Raw genomic sequence first — 24,038 nt, 5'->3', positions numbered from 1 at the left:
CACCTTTGGCAACTGATTTTTCACCCAGGTAGGGGAAATTTACAGTTTGAAAAACTGTAAGAAAAATATGCTATTGCCTAGTTGTTCTGGGGACTTTTTTTTTTTTTTTTTTTAAAGCCTTTGTAGATTTTCAGGTACTTGGAGAAACTTAAGATATAGAGTAAAAAATCTACTTTGGCCACACACACATACAGGAGCATTGGACTCTCAAAACATCAAACCTAATGTGGTTTTCCTCTTTGGCAAATTTATTTAAAGTTCTCGTAATTATATCACAACATTTTTAACAGATTGTAAATGACCCTTTTTCCTGAAAACCACTTTTGGGGCACATGAAATTTCAATTAGTATTTGGGAATACCTGCCAGGAAGTTTTCACAAACATTTTAACAAGTATGTCCGTATTATTTTACAAAAGAACAAAGTATTCTGACAAATTTCAGCAATTTCCCATCATCTTTTGTTTCATAACTCTAATGGGAAACAAAGAGAAGCAAAGCTTCCAAATCATTGATGAGCTTTAATGAGAACTGTGTTGCTTTGGACAATTGATGCCAAAGTAAAAACTGAAAGACAAGATTTTGGGTTTGGGACTGACTATGGAAGACTTTTTGGGAATGAAAGGTACATGTCCCCAAAACCCACTGGGTAACATCTTTATGGTCACCTCTAGAAAATCTACTGACATTTTACTCAGAAGGCAGTAAAATGAGACTTTTCACTTAGAGACCCTTCCTGACACTGCCCAGTTTGCCAGTTTAAGCAAGACTCAACTGCCCAAGCCTCCAGTTTTGGAGGTTCAACTTTGAAAATAAATTCAGGAGCAAAATTTCACAGTACAAAAAAGTTCCAGGGAGTTCATTTTTTTTTAACCTCACTTTTCTCCAAACTCCCATGCAAGAGAAATCCTACCACATGCTCAGTTACTCTGAAAACACCAGCCAGCACAAAAGGAAGCAGTCATTGCTGATTTGAAGGACCTTTGTCCCAAAACACTCCCATATTTCCAGCCAGTGCAGCTAAGGTTGGACCTATTTTTGCAAAGATAAGCCAAAAATTCTGCAGCTGCCATCCCCTTGGAACAAGAGCTGCTCTGGGGCACTGCACTAGTGCAAGTTGTTTATTTATCTACATTAACCTGCACTACAGGCAACCCAGCTATGACAGCCACTCCTGAGCTGGAGGATTCAGACCTATGCTTGGTCTTCACTTTTTTCTTTTTAATTGAAGCAACATCCATGGCTGTAGAACCTTCTACAAGCATCTGTTTCCTAAGATAAACAGAACTATTTATTGCAAATGTTGCTGCCCTGTGGCAAATGACAGGAGGCAGAGCACAAGAGCCTTATGATATATTGCTTGTAACAAGGTCCCTGGAGCCATTATTGTTTTATTAATCTCTTTAGCCAGCTAATTGTAGGAGAATATTCTACAGCTTGTAAAGCACCAATTGAGATTGTGCTCTTTTTCATGCTCTGTACTTAGTGCTCAACAGCACTAAGTAGCCCATGACTGAAACAACTCCCTCCCCAGGCCCAGCTGACACCAAGACAGTTCCTTATTAAGAGGGCTGGGGAAGTTTTGCTCCTCGGGGAGGGATCACAAATTCTTTGCACCTGTAGGGTACACAATACTTGCCTGTGCTGGGCTCAGTAGTCAGTGCATGATTCTAAACCCAGAATTACATTTTTGAGACCCAACTTAGATGCAGCCAAGCACATTTATTGCTCTTAGACAACTGGTCCCTTCCTCTTGTGGAGTCATAAAGAAGAGGTATGACATAACATATTATATATGTACCAAGAAAAACATTGCTGTGGCTGGGTAGTGTCCTTTGGAAATACAAACTGAACCATTGAGAGGACAGCAGGGCGTTATTTTTTCCTTTTCAGTTCTTTTGGAGGACTAAGATCATCTGTAGAAGCTCCTCACATAAGCAACCACAGCACAACTTCATACTGAATCTCCCTTTACAGGGTCTTTGAACACCAGCTTCCTTAGTTCAGAGAACTGGTGTAAAGTCATAAGCAACAAACTGGAGAACCAACACCAACCTCTGAAATGTTCCCAATGAATGTCACGTTTAAGCTTCTGCAAAAAATACGGAATTCGAAACTTGGGCATGGATTATTCTTCATGTAATTCATGCTGGGAGAAACACACAGAAAGAAATCAAGCAGGCAAAGAGGCAACAACAGCAGTGCAGCACGCCTAAAACTTTAATCTTTGTTTTTAATGAGTACAGAATTGAAAGTGATACTTTCTTCTCCTTTCCACCCTCCCATTCTCTATTCCATTGCTTCCCAAGTTCTCTCTAAGAGGAAATATTTCTTTGTTGATTAGTTTGACTTCCCTTCAAGTGAGGCATAGCGGTTAATCTCCAAAAGTAGGCCCCAATTCAGTGAAACACTGGCACATGCACTCCAGTCCCCTCCCATTCATGGCATCATTTAAGTGCAATTCTTGAACACCATTTTCAATAGAGATGCTTTTACTTAACCAAAGAAAGGAGGAAGATGTATATACTTGTGGTCTTAACCAGGGAGGGAGGGAAGACATACAAAATCCATCATCTTGTTCCCAATTTAAAGGCAGTTTTAAAAGCAGTCTGTCACTGACACATTGTTAAAATCTTAAGCAGCAGCTTAACTGGAGAAGTTCGTAGCAGTAAGAAACCCCAGGGCACTTCAAAAACGGGAGCTTTGAAATCACTGCTCAATGCCAGCTAAAGCAGCCTCACAAGGTCAATCAGACTTCTAAGTCTAAACACCCTCTGCTCCTAATGCCATTAAGTAAACACACTTCATTAATACAATTATATAAAGAGGAAGACTGCCAAGACAATACAAAAGGTTATCAAGAATGGGAAAACCTACAGAGTTCAGAAAACAGGATTCTGGAAAATGAAAGTGGACTTTATTTTACACCATAGGCTTTCACTTTTTATCCTTTTGAAATACATTTAATTTTAAATTAATAAAGATCACAAACTAATAAATTGATATGTTCTCTAAACAGACATAATAAAAATTCAGACATTACAGCACATGACCCATCATTTAAATATGCCAATAATAGAACAGTTAAAGTGATGCTGGCTAATGTGAGGATAAACGATGTGGCTCTAAGGAAAAGTGTGGATTAGAGAAGAATTGAAAATAAAACAGGTGATGCCTTAGTCTGAATCTGAGCTCTCTTGCTTGCTGGTGTGGTACTGGCTGACTGCTTCCTCCAAAGGAGCCATTGTCCCATCCGGCCGCACTCCCATTGGCTTTATGAGCTCATCTCTGTGAGGGATTAAAAAAAAAGAACCCATATTAGCATGTGCACACATATCAATTCCCATGTGTATAATACAGCCACATACAGTATATGCTTGAGTACATAATGAGCCTCTAAAAGGAAGTTATTCCTGCTAAAGCCCTCTGTTTTGAAGAAAAAGGCACAAAAAACCTTCCCAAATAGGTGGGAGGGGACGAGCAGGACAGATAAAGACTTCATTCATGTAGGCCAAACCTACTTAGCCAATTAAAGACACCATGAAAAGTCAGTGCCTAATAGGCTCAAGACAACGAGCAGGTTCACTGTTTTGGATACACAAGCTAGCTTTTCTTCTGAGAGTTCTCTAACTGCCAGTTCTTCCTAAAATTTCACCTGCCGTTCTGGCTAATATATGCCCAAGCAATTAAAACAATGATTTGATATATATTCATCTTGTTGAAGGAAATAAATCAGTTAAGAGAACAGACTCTGCCTACACCACTACTAAGGGTTTGTTAAGGACTTGCTGATTCACTTAAAAATAGCTGACTGATTCTAATACTATTGCTTTTGTTTGTGGCAGTTTAATTACAGGATTTACAGCCATTTTAATCTCTTCAAAGCTCCAAAGGCCGCTCAGCAGTTAATCCAATTATATCTACTCCAAATGCTACAGCCTCATCTAAGAGATGATTAATTATTGATTAAGCCAATCAAAAAGTATTAGCAAAGATTTCTTTAATCCTTATTTTTTATCACCTCATTTATATGTGGATTATGGCAAAAGCTGTAAGGGCAAAGATAACATTTTGATTTTATACTAAAAAAAAAAGGGAAAATACATCTAAATATTCAGGAGTCACCTTAAATAAAGGAGCAGAGGTTTGATGTTAATTTACGCCTTGGTTGAAAGGCAGCCCAGTAAAACTGTCAATTTAACATACATCTACCACCCTCCCAAGCCACAGACAATAAAGCTGCATCACTCTGTGGGGAAGCTAAGACATCTCACCAGCTCTCTGCCTGGTCTGCACTACTACCTTGGCTGAAAAAAGGGACAACAATTCCTTGTACACAGCTGGAAATCAATCCAACCTTGATGCACCCACAGCAACAGCAAGAAAGGCAACATCTGAGTCACATGGCATACATATCCCAGACACTGTACAGACAAGATGCAGTTAAATCTCAAAAAGAGACCAGCAAGAAAAATGCAGCTGTTTGTGCAGATGTGACAATCAGATCCCACAGCGATAAACTCCCAAATGCCACATGAGAAACAATTGCTGTGGCTTGGCTGACCAGGTCTGGTGGGAAGCCTGAGGCCAGGGAAGGAGGTTTGCAACACCGGAGAGCACGGTCCAGGCTCTCCCTAGTGCGTGCGGAAGAGTAGGATCCATCTTTAAACAGACTGGAGAGAGCTTGCCATTACTTCAGGATTGCCAGTGAGTCCCCTTCCTTCTGGCAATGCAATCCATACTGCCCAAGTGACAGCACTCAGAGAAGCTCTTGGAGATGTGTGGAAAAGACACCTCTGAGCCCTTGAAATCAGATTGAAACAGGCTCAAAACATGAAGACTGCATATCTGGTGTCCAAAGAGGACAAGAACTCTGCCTGCTGTAGGGGTTCCCCAAAGGCAAAACAGGAATGCTTTGGAGTTGTGTCTAATAGCAAAGACTCTTTTTCCCACAGAGAAAAAATCCTATAAATCTAAGGTCTTTTTTGTTTTTCAAGCTTAAAACATCATACAAAACAAGTATCCTCTAAAATGCAAAAAATGTAGCCATGAAAAACAGAATCACCACTGCTTGCCCTTTTAATAAAGCTGAAAGGATCCTGGATTTTTGTTTTAAAAATCCCAAAGTGTACTCTTAAGTTGCAACATTTAATACTGCAGCCAGAAGTCAAGGAATCACTTAATTTTCAAGTAGTTTACCATTTATTTTTGGTAATAAATGAATAATAATGGCTAATAAAGGATAAAGAATGTGTTCATGAAAAAGGAAAAAGAAACACAGGAAAACAAGGTCCCAAGGTCCCTTTATGAGGGGATCTCCCTCTCCTCCCAACAATTCTTAGGACTCTAAATATTGTCAAGAAGTCCCATCTCATTATTTGTCAATTATAAAGGCAAAGCTCTTTCTCTGAGGATTCTCTCTTCCAGCCTCACTTTAAGCTTTAACTATGGGACCCAGGTTGAGCTCACATTGCACAGGTAACAAGGAGTAACTTGCTTATCAAGTACCTTTCTGTTTCTGCCTGAGCTTCCTGCTTTGCAAGTCCCTGAGCAGGATGGGAGAGGACTGGCAGGGGTTTGCTTTTCTCTGCATTAGGAGGCTGAATTCCACACATCCTTCCTCAGGCAAGAGCTACTCAGTAAAATCGAACTGTATGAAGACAAAAATGCCAAGCCACCAAAGAAAGAAGGAGAACCAAGGATCAGCCTATTTTGTTTCTAACCACAGTCTAGACCTCAACTGTGCTTTGACACCCTGGGCTACCTGAGGATGTGCTCACTGTCCACAAGGAGAGACAAGGTGGGAAAGGAAGTGCTAGGAACTGACAGGCAGAGCCTCAGATGTTTAATAAAACATCCATAGGGCAGAACATCACTGGCCTCAGCCCAGCAGATGGCAGTGGGAATTCTCCATATCTATGAAGTTCTATACAAGCACACAATGTGTGTATTTATACATGTTTGAACATCCTTAGGTGACCTTCCTTCCACATACTTAAACGCATCTTGTAACACTAATTTTTCTAATGCAAATAAAGCATTCTATTCAAGTGTACTTAGGAACACACCATAATTAAACAGTTGGTAAAATGCATTCTCTTCTTCCACTTGCAAATCTCCCAAGAGTCCCTTCAAATATAGCCATACAAGTTCAGCCCTCCTGCTTGCCATTTAGCTTGCTAACGACTCAAAAATCATGGTCTTGTTTTGAAGGGTGACTCTCTCCTGCCTGCTGTCTGTGCTGCACGGCAGCACTGCCACACAGAATTAATGATGGTGTCTGTAATCAAACAGCCATCATGCAAACACCAGCCTGCCCCTTTGATAAAGCAGCGTGTTGGGGACCTATTCACCTCCTTATAATTGAGTGCCACATAATAGTTCCGATCCTTTCAGGGAACATTATTTTGTTCCATGATTAAAAAGGGGAAGAAAACAAACTCGATGTAGCATTGCCTTCTTCATTGATTCTATGATTAATTTTGTGTTTTTAATGAGTATGGCACCTTATTTACACAGGTTCTCTTACTCGTTTTGTTGACTTCTGTTCAATGTACAACAAAACCCAAGCTGTGATAATTGGAGACTATTTTATCAGCAAAAGGATTCTTGCTATTAATACAAGGTTGGCTTGGAAAAAGCATCCTGACATTCTAAATTAGTCAATTAATATACAATTCTACATACCATTTATAAAAGAAAAATGTTAGCATTTTTTCCAGACATTTTAATTAACAATAATCTATTGTATCGACAGAATATCACACAACACTGACTTAAGGCGGCTAACTAGATGTTTTGCAAAAAAAAATGGAAGGCTGAGTTAAATCCTTGCAGATCTGGGGAGTTTTTCAAAGCTCAAAGATGTGCATCGTGTGCTGAGGATGCTGATTTACAGTCACCAAACAGTTCTCAAAGAACCTACAAGACACTACTGCAGACAAAACCCACCGAGTTACATCAGAGCCAAGTTCTGGTATCTAGGATCAGCCTAAGTAGTATATGCATCTCCCAAGAAATGCAGTAACTGAGATTTGTCATGTTAATTTATACTTAAGATTTGTATATATTTAATGATTTTTAAAAAGTAATCTCACTCGGCCAAATTTGATCAAAATACTAATTTCTATAAAAGCTTTTGCAGAGTCCAACTCTATGTTATAATACTGGCACAGGGGAAATAGGCTCATAACAATATTCTGCTTTCCTACAGGTATTTTGAGAAATCAAAACTGAGTGATTAGGTTTAATTTAGCCTTGTTGATGGTTGATTACTTCATGAACAGGCCCAAACACTAACAACCTAAAAGAGTTGAAAAGCTTGGGAAGTATGACCTGAAATGACCAAAAGCACCAATCAGTTTTACATGACCTCAAGAAGTTTCTATTTTTCAGTGCCAGTGCTGAAAATAAAAAGAAACTTGAAAAGCAAAAATCCACTGGCTTATTACAGAACTAGGAAAAATATATCCCTTTGTACTTACAGCTTCAATAAACCTTTGCAAAGGGTAGAGTGCAAACATTCAGCAGCCATTTACAAAAGCCATAATTTCTCAATGAAGTAGTACTGCCTGGAAAATTTGTTTTCTGAGTTCTGATACTCAGCCAGTCAAAGTCAAATCTGGAGTGCCCCAGTGACAAACTGGCCTAATTATTCTCATCAGTCAGGCAGGGAAGTTGACAAGTTTGTCAGTCCCTCAACTTTATTTTTTTTCATACTTTTCTTCAGAGAAAGTGTGGCAGCTCATTACAGCTTAGCTTCCACTGCTGGGACAATACCAGTGAACTAAGTAAACCTGCTTTGCTGTACTTCACACAAGTTTATTCTAAGCCCCTGTTCAGGTTACATTAAATTATATAAACTTGCTCAAGATGAGAAGTTGTTTGTTCCTGTTCGACTTTCTCCTCTCTATAGCAAAGCACTACATTAAACTGAACGTGTTCATGGCACATTTCCCCTCCAATGATGACAAGAGAGTGAAGCAGAAGCAGGAAATCTGCCACCAGCACTCTGCCTTAAAGGAAGACTCAAACCCCAGAATCAACCAAAAACTCCAACCAAGCAACCTCTGCTTTGCATCTGTAGGGTGCAAACCAAGGGTAAAAAGTGCATTCCGTGTAGATTTAAGTCTGCAACCTCCCAGCACTGAAGGGCTCAAGCTGGAAGTAGCACAAGTGTCCTATTCCAAAATCATGGAGGGACTCCCACTACTATCATCATGGAACTAAACTCCTTCTTATATGCAAGACTGGCAACCTTCCATATTGTTTAATATCTGCAGGGCCCACAATTGTACTCAATTACATTGATGAAAAACATCCCACAGCCTCCCCATTCCAAGTCTTACTTCCTTTTTCCTTCCTGCCAGCATTTCCTCCTCCCCTATTTTTAGTAAAACAAAAAGTGTGGGAAGAACAGTGAAACGATTTTATTGATGTTATCACAGCACCTAAAGGGGGTCACATCAAAAACACTGTCCCACAGTAACCACAATACTAAACAAACAAAAACCCTACCAAAGAGTGCCAGCCCTGAAGCAATGTAAGTGCTATAAAATGTGGATGTAAGGGGCACAGCAAGCCCAAGGTGACAGCAATGCTGCTGGCCAAGAGGATAAGTGGTGACACAGGGCAGCAGCTGCTCAGTCATTGTCAGCCTGTGGCAGGCACTGCAGCAGGTGCCTCCGACCCTCCAAGCTGAAAGGGTTCTTGTGCCACAGTAACCATTGGGAGTTTTTGTGTAACTGCTGCAGTGACAGCAACTGACTTCAGTCTCAGCTTGTCTGCAGCCTCAATCTTTCTTTCAAAGAACGTTTCAGACCATTTAGTCATTTTATTGTGGTACCCTTGATGCTCAGCATCTTAATTCTCTAGCTTAACGTAGCAATGATTCAATTTTACAGAGTAGTTCAATTAAGATTACATGTGCATTGCATTTTCTTCTTTTTCCTAAGAAGACTATGACATGGTACACTTGCCTTCCATGCAAATAATGTAAAAAAATATCCAATTACTTCACTGACAGTCTTAGATCAGTTGCTCTAAGTTCCTTCCCTGCTTTCAATCCTACCTCTAATTCAGTTTTTGACAGCTAATGTAAAATCCAGATTTTCCTGTATCTTTTGTTATATTCCTAACCCTTAACAGATGTAAAAAACACTTGATCTGCTGAATTTCCCTCAATAGATCTTGTTAATTGATTATCTATACTCTCACAAAACAAGCACATTTCTAGCTGCTGAGTTTTTTTCACATTTGAAGAATGGATTCACTTAATTATTTACCTCCTACAGCTCAGTTCAATGGCAAATTAGTATTACATAAGTGTTTCTCAAGAATGTAACTTTACTTATGAATTTAAAAAAATACAAGCAATCATTCCAGTATGGCTAGAAGTATGAGGAAAGAAAAGCCAGTAAATTCTAGGCATATTGAGCCAAAGAGAAAAAAACCTAGAGGTAACAGCACAGGTCTATGTCCTTTTGTATATAGAAAGTTATGAACTGAAGATCAACTCTCTGTATCAATACTGTAACACCATTATGTCATACTAAGCACCCATTTCTTTCATGGCATTACCTTCACCACATAAAACGAATTACAAAGGCTGATTTGTAATCCAGTCCACACTTAACTGTAAATTCCCTTTTAATTGCTCCATTATACAATTTATTGTTTCTGACAACAACTATTTTCACACTGTATTTGGTCTTCATATAAGCAGCAGGCATAATAGTTACAATGAGATGCTGCTCATTAACTTGGGAAAAATAAACCATGGTTGCCTTGGGCCTAGATTGTGTCCCATACTTTAAAAAGAAGAAATTATCTTCATTACCATCAGCCTATCTATTCAGGAGGCAGGTCCCTTCACCACCAGGTCTTCCCAATTCTGTCCAATCCTCTCCAAAAGAGGTTTCCTCCATAGTCCTGCAACATATCACTCTTTTCTTTGAAGTGCTAAACATTTTCTCTGCATTTAAAGTGGTCATAGTCCTACAAAGAAGTCTATTTTAACACTATTTTGAAGCTCTAGACCTTAGTAAAGAGCCAGGATACAAACTGCTTCTCCAAAGAAGCTATAACACAATACCTGGAAAGTTTATCAAACATGTTGACAAGTTTCATAGCTTCATATTCTTTTTGTTCTTCTGTCATTTCATCCATTGGATTGGGCATTGGTTCTTCTAAGTGACCAGTGATAAGGTTAATGCTGCAGGTGAGAAAACAACAGTTTATATTTTTTCAAGAACAGGTACATTTTCTATCTTCTTAATAGCAGGAAACAGGAAGAACTCACAGAAACCATCAAGACTAAAACTGTCTGAACTGCACACAAAAGGTTATGTTATAAATAGACAAGGCTCATATTTATACTGTATTTTTTTCATGAATCGTGACTGTATCTTTGTGTGGATTCATTGTATTAATGTCTTGTCAGTGCTCAAAAATGTACAGGCTGGTAGTTCTTGCTGGAACCCAGAGAGGAACAGTTTGAAACCAGGGGAATGATGATAGCAAATATTGACAACGTCATTAATACTAATGACATAAATAGGGGAACTGGGTGACAGATACATGTCTGAAACTAATTCTGTATAAGGTGAATTTTAAAAATATAGACAGGTTCAAGTTAATTTTCCATTAAATAACTGTTGCCCTTCCATGATGATGATGATTTTTTGCTCGAATCAGATTAACTTACTTAAGCATTTACAAAGCCAGCTTTATTTTCACTGTTAATACAAGTGATCAGAAGTGTTACAGAAGTGGTAACACAAACAGAGAAGTAGTTTTGAAGAAAACTTTCAGGGCACATTATCCTTTCAAACATTTTAATCACAGATATTTAACAGCAATACAGCAAATCAGATGTATAAATCAACTGACAGTTATCTTGACTGTTTCATGTGTTAGCTTTTAAACTAAATGGATGTTATAGTTTTACTTATATGCATGTAACTTAATGTCAGGCTTTTGAAAGAAGAGCAGGGAGGAAACAGCAAGAAAAAAAATCCTGAAGTGCAGAAATAAAAAGAAATCTCCTGGTTTACAGTTAATTTCTTAGCATAGAAGCAAAGTAACTCCTAAATCACATACGTTTAATTCTGTCTTATGTTCATGTACCTTAATAGAAATCTTTCACTAAACCACAAGCACCCACCATATACCTATGTCTGTGTAATTCAAGGAAAACAGAGTAAAACAGAAGAATAATGTTATCACTTCAGATGTCCACTATCAGCAATTTCAGAACGTCTTTAAAATGGCATCAAATCCTAGATGTAACACATCAAACTAAAACCCCTAACACCCAATAAATTACAACTGATAAAAATCAACAGAGCTTCTACGTGGTCACTGACTCCTTCAAGCAAATATATTGGATTCCTGCTGCATGACTTCTATACAGGTTATTTTGCTCCTCCCATATTTACATATGGGACCTACTTGGCTCTTTAGCAAAATTTTAGTACTAGGCAATGTGAAACTCAGTCAAAACCAAAACTAAAACTAAACCTACTGGTTTTCTCCTTTTTAACAAAGTTCTGGCTAAAACCTTTGGCCATATCTAACACCATTACTTTTTCCATTGCATAGATATACCTCACAAACATTAGTTAGCAGCTTTGCAAACGTTGTGTGAGTTCCTCAAAAATCTGGGACAAAACCCATCCTTGCTAAGTTTGCTATTAAAATTTTCCTATCACTTCCTCAAAAATCTTTCCACACTTGAATTTTAGTTATTCAGATGTTAAATCATTCTCATAGTTACTTTTTTTTCCCCTTGCAACCATATCTGACCACGGGATGGTCACTATTAGAGGCTGGTTTATCAATCATTAGACCATGAAATCAGCAGAAGACAGGAGTTAATATAAGCACATATCATTCCAAAACTGAAAAAGTCTCTAAAAAAGGTAAAACCTCCCAAAATTACACCAAAAGAATCCAAAATGCAACAGGACATGTGAAATTGAAAACAGTACTATACTTTGGCTTTGCAGATTTGTATTCTTCTGTGTCTGTATCCTCATCATCTGAGTACCAATGATCTCCTCTTCCTCCTGCTAGCAGGCCCCTGGCTGCCAGCAATCCTGCTGCGTTACCATAGCCTGTGTATTTCAACAAGCTATCAACTGCAAAGAGGATACAGAAAATTATTCAGCTGTACTCAGCTACAAAACAAATCCCACCAGAGTGCTACAAGAATTGAGAGTTACAGCAAATACACCAATTACAGCAAGACCTTACACAAAAGGGAGAGGAAAAAGTAATTTTTACCTCTCTCTTTACAAAGAACAAAAAGAAATTCTGCTGCAATTTGCTTTACTCCAAGGTCAACGTGTGTCATAAGGCGCACGAGTTTGTTCCTCACTGTTGTGCCAACTTCAGGACGGTTTGAGACATCTCTTAATGGGGGCAGTACCTGGCAGCACAAAAGAAATGGAAGAACAGCATAAAATGCATGGAAGTGTCTTGCAAAACCAATATTTGTGAAAACAAACATAGTCAACAGAACAAAAAAAATACTCTGTCCTTCAAGAAAAAAAGGGAATAAAAACAGACAACTATGCCCATATGCATTAATAGTGACTCTTGCTTCTTAATATATTTAATTTTTCTGGTCTGTCATTTTGGGTAGAGAAACATACTGCCACAAATGTAGACTTTAAAAATAGAAATATTAGGAGTTTATGAGCACAAATACATGTTCCAGGAGAGTTGTTCAAGAGGCAGCCATAACCTCATGTTCTCTGTTTCATTTGTTTTCCTTATGTATCTTATAAAAGTATTAGAAATACCATTTTTAAGGACACTTACACTCTAAAAATGCTGTGTAGTTTATATAGAACAATTATGTCCTTAATGAAAAAGCAGGAAAATAAGTGCATTGCAAGTTCTACTACAAGTTTCTACTACTAAATTTCAAAGATGGGCTCTACATATAGAGGAAACACATACTTCAACCACAAAATACTTTTAAAAGCTCAAGCTAAATTTCAGAAATATTTGAAGATACCACTATTTAACATTTCCTCAAATACACTACTTTCTCATTAGAGGTCATTAATATTGTTAACTTCAACCCTCAAGAAAGGCAGTAGTGCACAAATGCTGCAAACTAACATGTGCCTCCTTGTGTGGATGCCTTCAGACTCAAAATCTATGTAAATTTTTTCACATTCAAAGGACATATTATATGATCTGCAAACAAATCTGGGCCATACTATGAAATATTTAATGAGCTGAACACTCTAGTAAGAAGTATGGATCTTCAATATTTTATTAGGGAATAAAACGAAGTATGTCACTATCATAAGAAATTGCAAGTCCTTTGTTTTCTAGGTGTCTAATGTAAAGTGTCATGTCCTGTGCAAAATTACAGCACAAATACTACTGAAACTGGACTCACTGGGAACTGATCCTTACATGAATGCTACAGTATTGACTGCTTTGGATAAAACAGACCCAGTCTTTTTCAAACCCAAGTGTTCAAACAATTAGCAAAATATTTTACTTTGTCCCTGCTTACTCCCCACAATGGGGATAGTACCATGACTGCCATTTCCCAGTGTGTTGTAAGAATGAATTAATGTTTTTAGAGTACTCTAATACTAATACAGTGATGAGTGCCATAGGACAGTCCATGAGGAAATCAATCATTCTGTCTTCAGATCACAATTTGAATAGCACACAATAAATAAAGCCCAAGGCCAGAACTTAACAATGAGGGTAATTCAAAATATCAAGCATCCAGTCATGCAGTTAGCAACATCCGTCCATTCTCTGCATTATATGAGGCAGTGGTCCTGTGGCAGGAGTCAGCATGCAATTATATCCTGACATTGGGATGCCCAACTGTCGTAAACACATGCAGACAACTTCATTTTCTAGCTTCTGAACACTTGGCTCTGCAGCTTTTTTTTTTTTTTTTGGAAGTTAACAGATCAGCAAAGTATCCTAAAAACTAACTGCTGTGAACAAAAACAAACAAACAAGAAGATCAAGTTTCTTAAATTCCTCAAAACCACTTTTCTGGTATAGATTAAAGAGGCAGAAAATATATGTTCTTTTTCATTTAAAATTCCATTTATGAATTCAGGCATAGCTTTGACCTGGAAGCAGCATCTAGGATGCAACTCAAAAGTCACTCCAACTTAGGAGAAGGACAGCAGAAACCAGAGGAGTGATTTCTTTCTTGTACTCATCTTTTAACTTCTTTCCACTTGACCTCAGGAAAAGCAGCAAAAAAAAAAAAAACAAAACCACCACACTAAACCACCAAGCTACACAGATCCTTTAGGTGTTCAACCATGGCACAGAAATCTTCTTCCCTCTTAAAAGCCACAGTCCATACTGTAATAAAGAGCTCTTATAAGAGACAAAGTGATGAAATGTGCTTCTGTCCAGGGACACTTTTACTCTGACAGGACAGCTGATACACACTGGTACACGAGGCTTAATCCAAACAACTCCCTACTGATGAGGTAAAACTAAACCTCAAGCAGAACCCATCAAAACACCTGTATTTTCACATGCTGCCACATAGCTCTGCAAAGTCTAATTAACTGCACTGAAATATTTATTATTTGCTGAGTGTAAGGAACAGACCTTACTGAGTTTTTTACCCATCCCGTAAGACCCAGGGTGACTCACATGGAGACAGCTCTACAATATCCCTGATGTTATTATTTAACAGCTCTACAAAATGTATCATGGAACTCAGGCTATAATATCTATTGGTTTACATGACAGAAAAATTATTTTTACAGCACTGTCCTGCACTGATGTACAAACCTCAAACTTCATAAGTACCTTCATATTCAAATTTTGATTGTATTTTACTTACCTGAGCTTTGATAAACTTCCTGATATTCCTGTGAGTTCGGCAGCATTCAGTTAATAAACTGAGAACTGGAGTCAGACCTTCTCTGTAGCTGCTTCCCTAAAATAAAACCAAATACAAACAAAACATTTTAAAAGCAAGCTTTCCTTTTAAAATTCTATGTACACTTCAATAAAGTTCTACATAAGAGCCAAAATATGAACTTTACATAAATAGACAAATGTTCACCCTCAGACACAGCAAATATTTTCAGATATTCACAGGAATCTGGAGGTGTTTCAACACAGTTTAGTAGGACATCCATATTTGTGTTAAGTACTGGCTGAAAGGTTTATACAAAACTTAATATATGTGCACTTTTTGCCTTAGTGAAAGAGGCCCCTTTTGTGAAAAATCCCTGCAGTCCATACCTTGTCTATTCTCTTCTCCATGAAATCCAGTAAAATCTGAATAGCTCCCATATTCATACCATTGTATTTTATATCTGTTTCCTCTTGGGACGACGGATTAATAAGAACATCCAAGCAAGAAACAGGAACATTGCTTAAGAGGTTTATTGCATTGCTGAAACAGATTTTAAAAATTCATTATTCATTTGGAAGAAAGAATTAAAACCAGAATACAACTCACCATAAACTGCTTGTACAACTGCAATCAAAAAGAGGCCTTACAACTCAAACAATGCTTTATTTTCTCCTCTCTGGGTTTTAAAGAAGGTGGCCTGCATTATCGCCTGAGCGCTGGCTCTTGGAACAAACCAGGAAAAAGAAAGACAAAAAGTTCCAAAGCAGCAGTGCAGGATTACTTCCAGCCCCCACAGTATCCCATCCCATGGATAAGGCACAGCTTCCAGCAGCAAGCTACAGCAGCTGATCTTGCAGGACAGCAGGGGGAACTCTCACATTGATTTGCAGTAGTCAGTTTTTTCCTCCTTGAAACTTAAAACATTTTACCATACATCCACATTACCAACATTAGTGTGGCAAAGCACAATATGGACAACATTTCCTCCTGCTGTAACAGGGGGGCAAAGTGCTCTTTTCCTAGGTCCCCTGAAATACTTTCATTTTTATGTAGTTTGCAGTATATATGAAATATAGGTTTTTAACACATTAAAAAAGACTCAGATTTATTTACCAAGCATAACCCTTCAGCAACTGGCAGTGTTCTCATTCAAGGACACAAAGAGGAGCATTCCCAAAGAGCCACTAAGTGATTTCAATCAGGCCACAGGGTCCCTCCCTCCTCTTCAATGGAGTAAGGTGGGACTTACTTTGCAAGGGTCTCTTGCAGTGTACACATGCCTTGAGTTTGCTATCTACCCTGTTCTCACTGTACAGACTTGGGCTTGTACTGTTCCTGAACACTGGGAGAAATTACGCAGATGCTGCAAAAATTAGAATTCTGTCATTATTTACTTGCTGATGTCCAACTAAACTTATAAATTGATGTATTTAGAAATAGCACAAAACTACTCAGGTTTAACCTTGCAGCCCTCAACACTATCAATGAACCAAAGAGCACTCATGTTTCAAGGACTGGTGAAGTGTTCCAAGAATGGAGAAAACTTTTCAAACAACTTCATTTAAGACTTTTAGTAATACCTACTTAGAATCTGTCCTCTGTTCCTAAGTTATTAATACAATTCTAACAAAGAATTAACAAAAGAGAAAGCAAACCATGGCCATCAGACCATAACAGGATTTCTAACAAATGTGCTGATTCTGGTTTGATCAGACTGGGTGGCTGTTCCACACTGTGCCATCTCCTTTTTGCTCTTTTAGTAATTGAAATTCAGGCCACTATTACTTTTGGGAACGCCTGTTCTCTTTGTTTCTAAATCCTGTTCAAGATATGTCTTTTATATCACGGAAGTTATTCTTCTCCAATAATTCAGGAATAGTCAGAAACAAAACAGAAGAAATTCAACAAATATTTGGTGGCTTCAGGCCTTTCATCAAAAGTTCTCTTTTTACCAGTTTCTTATTAAACAACCAAGTTCTCAAACACCTACAAAATTAATTTTCTGGATCACTGTGCCTGAGCTATTCTTTTCAATAAATGAAGCCCAGCTTTCTGATCTTTGTCACTCCACTGACAGTTTTATTTGTGGCAGAGGAGTGTATGAAATTCTCCAGCTACCAGGAAGTCAGTGACTATGCACAGCTATGCACAATAGTGTTTGCATTCCTACTCCAGGGGGTAGAAATACTGCGTATATTACTCTCCCCTTTTTGGCTTCCTAGAGATCATTAATCACTGGGACATGACATCCACCCACTCATGCTCCCAGCCCCCTCCTGATATGCAAATTCAGAAGCAAAGGCCTATTTAGAGCCAGTGAATGCCTTGATTAAAACCTTGTTAGTGGGCAAAAATGGCACTCACTCTAACATGTGGTACTTTAAGTTGTTCATATTCAAACATTAAGCAATGCCACAACAGAACCACAATGACAATGCTGGGTACTAAAGTAGTTAAGATATTTTTATGGCTAACTTCTGCTTTTTTATTAGAAATAGTCACACTGACAATCAGCACATCATGGCTCAGGGCATGTATCCAACACTCAGTGTTCAGCTAAAATGAATCCTCAACTTAGACATTCAGAACACAGGCATTCAAAGTGCTTTAACAGGCTGCCCAAACCTTTCACTGAAGCATCTCAGGTTCTGCAGATTTACAAACTTAGAAGAGTGCAAGTGATCAGCAATCTTAAGAAATATATTGATATCTCCCTGATGCTTCATAGAGTTTATTCTGCATTCACCACTGTTGTATTTCCTTTTATTTTCAACACAGTTTTCGTAATTCCCTTAGAGATAGGCTTCAGGAGGAAAGCAGAGTTGGAAGTTGTGCTCTGCTCTCTAACTCACAGCTCATCGCTAGCAATAAAGATTGCAAGGTCAGAGTCCAGCATGCTGAACGGCCCAAATGATGACACAGGCCTCTCTCTTTTAGCTACATACTGCTAACAACAGTTTACTCATTTGTCAGTGCAGCTCCTATCAGGAATTGAGTTGTGCTTGTCCAAGTAGATCAGCAGACTGAAGTGGGGCCCTTTGATGATGCAAGCCCCAATCCATTTCAGGATTTGCAGGGGCATTACTTCTGAGTACAGCTTTTCTGTTCCAGAGCTGCCTTGTGATGAACAGTCTTGGTGGAAAAGTGTATTCAATTATTCAGCTTTTATTGCATCCTTGAAGCATTCAAAGACAAAACTCAGGTTCAGCAAAAAGGCTGAAATATTTGAATTGATGGTATACTTGCATTCTTTACTCTTCAGCTAACTTAACCAGCTACAGTTTGCTAACTGAGGGATAAAGTTGTTTTCTGAGCACAGCAGAAAAACTAATGCAGTGCTACACTGAGTCTGCTGGAGAAGGGGGAACAGCTGACGTGATACAAGGCAGTGATGTGTGTCCTCATTTCTTTCCTGCTTCCCCCTCTCAGAATTATGGGGAGCCTTTGCTTTGACTTGGTGTCTCCTAAAGCCCATATGGGCAGCACTACTGAAAAAAACCATCTCCCTTGACACTGAAAGAAAGCAAGGACAGAAATCACACCAAAACTATATCATCTTCACAGCTGCCTACTTCTTTATGTAAAGCCCTTTCTGGATCTCAGCTGCAAGTGTGTGCAAAAGCTAAACCCAAAAGGACCTGTGTAACTTGCATCCTTTTGCTATAGTACAAGACAATCAAATTTTACAGGGCAATAAATTTAACAGGGTGATCAGACTAGTCAGATTTCTGGACAAGGGAAAAGATCTTGGGAAGAGCATCAGCTGTGTAATGATTCTTGTAACCCTCTCATAATGGTTGATTTTATCCAAAACTCTTAAATTCTCCCAGCAGCAGGGATTTTATTCCTGCTAGTCCCTCCCTTAAAGAAGGCTGACAGTACAAAGCACCCACTATAAGCAGCAACAAAGAGAAAAACACTAACTGGCCTTTAGGACACCGCACTAACTTCAGTCATGGCAACTAATGCAGCAGTATCCTGAATTATTCCAAACTAGTCTGCACCAACTGAGAAGGGCTCTGATGTAGGATTTTAGTGTTCACCTCCTAAGACTGTTGATCTCTAAGAGCTTTCCAAGATTTTAATCAAGGTCATTTAACACTTTCAAGATTGCTAGGTATGAAAAGCTGTATCCTTCTTCCTAGAGACTGGCTCAGAAGACCTTCAAAAGATCCTACAGTCAGATATACAGACATCTCTGAAGAAGAAAATGGCAACATTTCAGTGCTGAAGGAAGCTATTGCACTGTCAAGCCCAGTGAACAGCTGACCTCTAGGTAAAAATAAGGGTGTAATAGAGAAAGATCAATAACACTAAAGAAAGACCCACCACCTCACCAAAAATAAGCTGAATTTTGATTGAATTACTGGCTGCCAATCTGCCAATACATAACAGTTGGGTGCAGGACTGAGGAAAAATCACATCAAAATCTGTGTGATTCACTAATCTTTGCAAAAGAAATATTATTACCAAGGAAAATTATTGGTGCTTCCAGTAAAGCAGCCTAGAACTATTGGGATAAAAGATCAACTTGTTACTTCCACCCCAATCCTTCAGAATTGCAAAATTTACATATAGAAATCTCAAAATACAGTGTTTTCATCAGTCTCTGTGCAAAACAACAGAAGTTGTGTTTCATTTCAATTTGAACTACACTTATGTATTTTCATCCTCAGATACACACATGTGAACAAAAAAATTTTAAAAAGTTGAGCTTCATTATCAGTGATAGAAAATAACAATCTTGCCAGCCACCTTCTCTCTGGAAAACTGGACATGCTTAAACAATGTTTGAGGAAAACAGCTTTCATAAAAAAAAGATTAATAATATTAACTCAAAATAAATTAAGTTTTCATTGTTTCTCAGATTTCCACTTTAGATTTTAGGCAAAGTAATCTCTATTTAGAAAAACCAACCAAACAAAAACCTTTTAACATAGATTGGTTCTGCAATTCTACCAACCTGTGCAACTCCTCAGTTTTTTCTTCAGTAGGGCCCGTGGTTAATAAGCAGTGTCGAAGGATGGCAGCCATGTAACGAAATTGATGTGATTCATTCTATATAAATATAAATTATGAAGATATTTTTTCATTTTGAAGATTGCAAGTAAGGGTTTCAGGTCACTAGAATAATAAAAGTTAAAGATGGAAAATACCTATTAGATCATAACATCCATCCCTATCAATAAAAGGACTGTACCTTAATGTTCAATGAATGCTTAATGCTACATAATTCTCAGAAGCTAACTTTGAATTAGGCCTTGTAAAACTCACTGGGGAGGTTTTTCCAGTTAAATCAGCCTTTATTAGTAGAAAACCCAGTTACAAGTGTTCGCTCAATTCCATACCACTGTTCCTAACACACCACTCCCTTACTTCCTGTAGTTGTAACAGGCCACCTCTTCATCCATGTAGATTATCCATGTTCTTCATTTGTCTTCTCCTCATTTAGGCTTTTTGCTGCCAAGTTGCATTCCCTCCACCCAGTCTGTCTTTTTTTTCTAATTCCCTTGATACCTTTCCTCCATCCCATTAATAACATCTTAGCAACCTTACTTGCCCTACCTTTTCCTCTCTCCAAGCAATCCCCCCTTCCAATCTCTCACCAGACACCAACCACACACAATAGTAAACCAGTAACTGCAACTATTTAACTGTGTATCATTGTCCTCACCCTTTTTCCCTAGCTCTTCTTGGCATCTACCATATGTTCTGGAGTGTTTGACCTGGCACAAAGCACCCAATGCATCTTTTATAGTATCAACATCAAAATCTGCCAACTATACCACCTGTAGCTCTTGTCTGACTTTGCCACTTTGAAACCATCTCCAGTCATGAAATACTGGTGTTTCAAATAGTTCTCCCATATTAGGATAGATCTTCTTTAACTTTCCACCCAACATGTCCAGCCTCTCTGCTCCCCTTTTATTTTCCGTGTGTTCTGCTGTTTGGAATTTCTTCAAATTCTGCTAGTTCAGCCCACTTCATTAATACGCCTTTCACTCTTCTTCCAGATCATTAAAATTGCCACTGGAATATTCACTAGGCAGAATGTCACCTAACATATCTGGGTAACAGCTAACAGGCATTAAAAAGTTCTTTGATTTAAAAGTTCTCTGCTTTTAGGAATTTTTAGTAAAAAGTAATTATCTAAATTTTATCTCAAAATGCAAATAGGTTTCTCCTGCCCTGGGATGTCTTAAAACTCTCATAAAAAAAAAAAAAAAAAAAAAAAAAAAGGCTGCATGCATGCTTGGGATATTAATGAGGAAAAGACAATGAGCTGGGCTTTACATCTCTCCAGAGGTGAACATGTAATACAGTTTCTTTTTCCAACTTTCCATATAGCTGTGTTACATGCTTTTTTATCTCCAGAACAATCACTTATCTATACAAAGAACTCTGACAAAGTTAAAGATACTTTTAATAAGGGTCTACGTGAGGAATATAAACAGAAGAAAGAAACCTCACTTTCTTTATGTTTCCTTGGAACTCAAATGTTAGCTCCTCTAACCCCTCCAACATTTAATCTTAAATTTCAGGATTTCTTACTCAGCATATGCTTGAGACATTAAAGCAAAGAATAAACTTTAAACTTTGCTCAATTTTTGCATTCCCTAAAGTTATAATTAATGTCTGGTTTGCTGTTTAGTCCTTTAGTCCAATGCACTAAAGAGAACAATTACTTGCAAGTTTTAACTATTGTAGAATTTTTATCAGCTTTATATGCTGCATATTTACCATGTCCAGTGGAAAGCAAATAACACTGTTCTAGAGACTGTGATGTGGACTAAAAAAAAAGGTTGCCAATATAATTCTCCTGTTTTAGCACAGACTCAGGTTATTCAGCAAAGTTACCTTTGTAATTTATGTTTATAAATTTAAGGATGCAACACATAGGAAGCATATTTATCTAAGGAAAAAAAAAATCTGACATAACAAAAACAAACCAAGATAAACCTGATGAATAAGACATAAGAATGGAAGTGTATTTGGTTCTTGTACTTGATCTTCTCTTAAAAGATGTTTAAGCCCAAAGCTGGTGTTGGGAGGATGGGAAAAAGATATTAACAACACTCTTTCATCAGAGTTATTTGTTAAAAATGAGAGTTGACGTACTTATCATGCAACAGAGAAAAACTAGGGAGTTCTCTCAACTCTATCTATTGCCCTATTGCCCTAGTCTACAACCTCCAGAGATGCAGCCATCTGGTACACTTAGATAAAGAAGTCTTTCCTAGCCAGCTAATTATTAGTGAACAACATTTATTTTTCTTTTGGAAATCTACGACTTTTATGAAATAGTATTTTTTACAATTTTAAACTTGCATTAGGCAAGCCAAGTTCTCCCAATACACAGAAAATGTACAGGTAAGATTTTCTCCCCAAGTCATAACAGGAACAATAACTGCCTCCTGTATATCTACTCATTGGTTCTTGCAGGCTAAACAAAATCAATTGAGAAAAGCACTTTAGCTAAGCCTTACCTTGCTGTGGACATTCCAACTGTCAAGTGTTACATTAAATAGAGCCTTTAGTGCCTCAATGGCACAATCTGTCTCTTGCAAAGATAGAGGAGGCCTGTCACGATCTTCTGCTGCCTTATATTCTTCTGTCCATCTTACACTCAGGGAACTCTCCAAAGCCTGAGTCAAAACCTGCACCCCTTGTAGCTCCTGACGCAACTGTGCTCTAATATCTGTGTGCAGAAGCGACAAGAGGAAGAGGAGACGCAAATCAAAGCATTTAATGTCATCAACAAGCTGCCGGTCCTTACATTTCTGCAGAAGATTGCAGAGCATTGCTGCAAGATTCAGTTCCAAACTGAGCTTCTGTGCAACTGAACTATTAAAAATTATGTTACAGAGGCATTTTAAGGCTTCTACTATCACAGGAAATTCAGATACTCTCTCCAGTGGATCTTCCACAGTGTCCAGCTTTGCTAGTTTCATAAGGATCTCCATGTTCCTCTTTGTGGTTACAGGCACTAAAACCTTCTTGTCCCTGGAGAGAATCCGGAGGGCCTCCAGGCAGGCAACTTGACATGAAGTTTTTGTGTCTTTTTCAAGGATGTTTAGAATTCCCTCACACAGTTTCTAGGCAAACACAACAAAGAAAAAGGGAACAGTTTTAGTGTCAAAATATTGGTGGCAATAAGAAACTACTTTGCAAAGCTTCCATATAACTTTTGAGTTTTTATCTGACTTGAGAAACTAGGTATTCCATATTAGCGCTTCAAAATATGTACTGTTACCAAAGGCCTCCAGAGAGCACCAAAAGCAGCTTTCCTTATGGACACAATCCAAATACATCAACATCTGCAGAATCATTAAGCCAAAATGGCAGCTGTTACCTACTACGGCCAGTTACAGTATCAGGACTAAAAACTCCAGAAGAATAACAAAGCTAGAGAGAAGTGAAAGCTAAAATATATCCAAGTGCAACAGTCACACCTACAGCACCTGCAGAATTTTAAGTTAAAGTTGTTTCAGTCAGGAGACTAGGAGAAAAAGAAACCAAAATAACTGCTACTTAACTTACAACGATTAGAACAACATGTTTGGTAACAGCTCTAAGTTGTGTGGCCTCTTCAACCTAATGGACAGACTTCTCCCATTTTAAGTACAACTCTCTAACTAACACCTCTGACACAGAAACATAATACAGTTTTCCTTGAGGGCAGACTGCAGCAGTTCTACCAAACCAGCAAAACTGCTGCTTTATCAACACAGCTTGTTCTTGATGTCAAAATAGTTCACAGATTCCTTATACCAACAGGACTGAAGAGGTAAATAAACACATAAATGCAGCATGAGAAAATACAACACTCCAATAATCTGCAGGTCAGAACTGTAACATCTGAATTACAGAAGCATTACCTTTTATAAGACAGAAATGGACCATTAATCAATCAAAGGGGAGAAAAGAGAGGCCAGAAGAGATTGCCTGATGTGAGAGAACTCCTATGGATTTTTTTGCCTTATCCTCAAGACAACACAACTACTCATGGGTACTAGAGTCAGACAAAGAAGTTCCCAATACAATGGAAACTGCACTGTACCTCCTGGGACATGCACTTCCTCCATGCTCCTCTCCTCCCCAGCTTGGTGTCTTAACCATCAACATGAATAAATTACTGAAGAAGCCAGAGCAGCCACTGAGTG

At 38.2% G+C, this 24,038-nt stretch overlaps 1 protein-coding gene across 1 annotated transcript in view; it reads right to left on the bottom strand.

Annotated features, from left to right (window-relative positions):
• Nucleotides 1-2,201: 2,201 nt before the first annotated feature.
• The window catches only part of RIC8B (RIC8 guanine nucleotide exchange factor B), a 31,818-nt gene continuing 9,981 nt past the window's right edge, over nt 2,202-24,038 (bottom strand). Inside the window, exons 3-10 of the mRNA XM_021535931.3 lie at nt 22,362-22,970; nt 19,838-19,932; nt 15,261-15,414; nt 14,854-14,949; nt 12,285-12,429; nt 11,995-12,139; nt 10,093-10,212; nt 2,202-3,287 (exon numbers count right to left, since the gene is read on the bottom strand). Coding sequence (XP_021391606.2) covers nt 3,176-3,287; nt 10,093-10,212; nt 11,995-12,139; nt 12,285-12,429; nt 14,854-14,949; nt 15,261-15,414; nt 19,838-19,932; nt 22,362-22,970 — 1,476 coding nt within the window. The 3' untranslated portion in view covers nt 2,202-3,175. The remainder of the gene's footprint in view (nt 3,288-10,092; nt 10,213-11,994; nt 12,140-12,284; nt 12,430-14,853; nt 14,950-15,260; nt 15,415-19,837; nt 19,933-22,361; nt 22,971-24,038) is intronic.

Source organism: Lonchura striata, chromosome 1A, assembly GCF_050655825.1.
Source record: "Lonchura striata isolate lonStrDom1 chromosome 1A, ASM5065582v1, whole genome shotgun sequence".
In the NCBI taxonomy this organism is placed as follows: domain Eukaryota; kingdom Metazoa; phylum Chordata; class Aves; order Passeriformes; family Estrildidae; genus Lonchura; species Lonchura striata.
The sequence above is the reverse complement of the archived record's forward strand: the minus strand, read 5'-3'. Positions and strand labels throughout refer to the sequence as shown.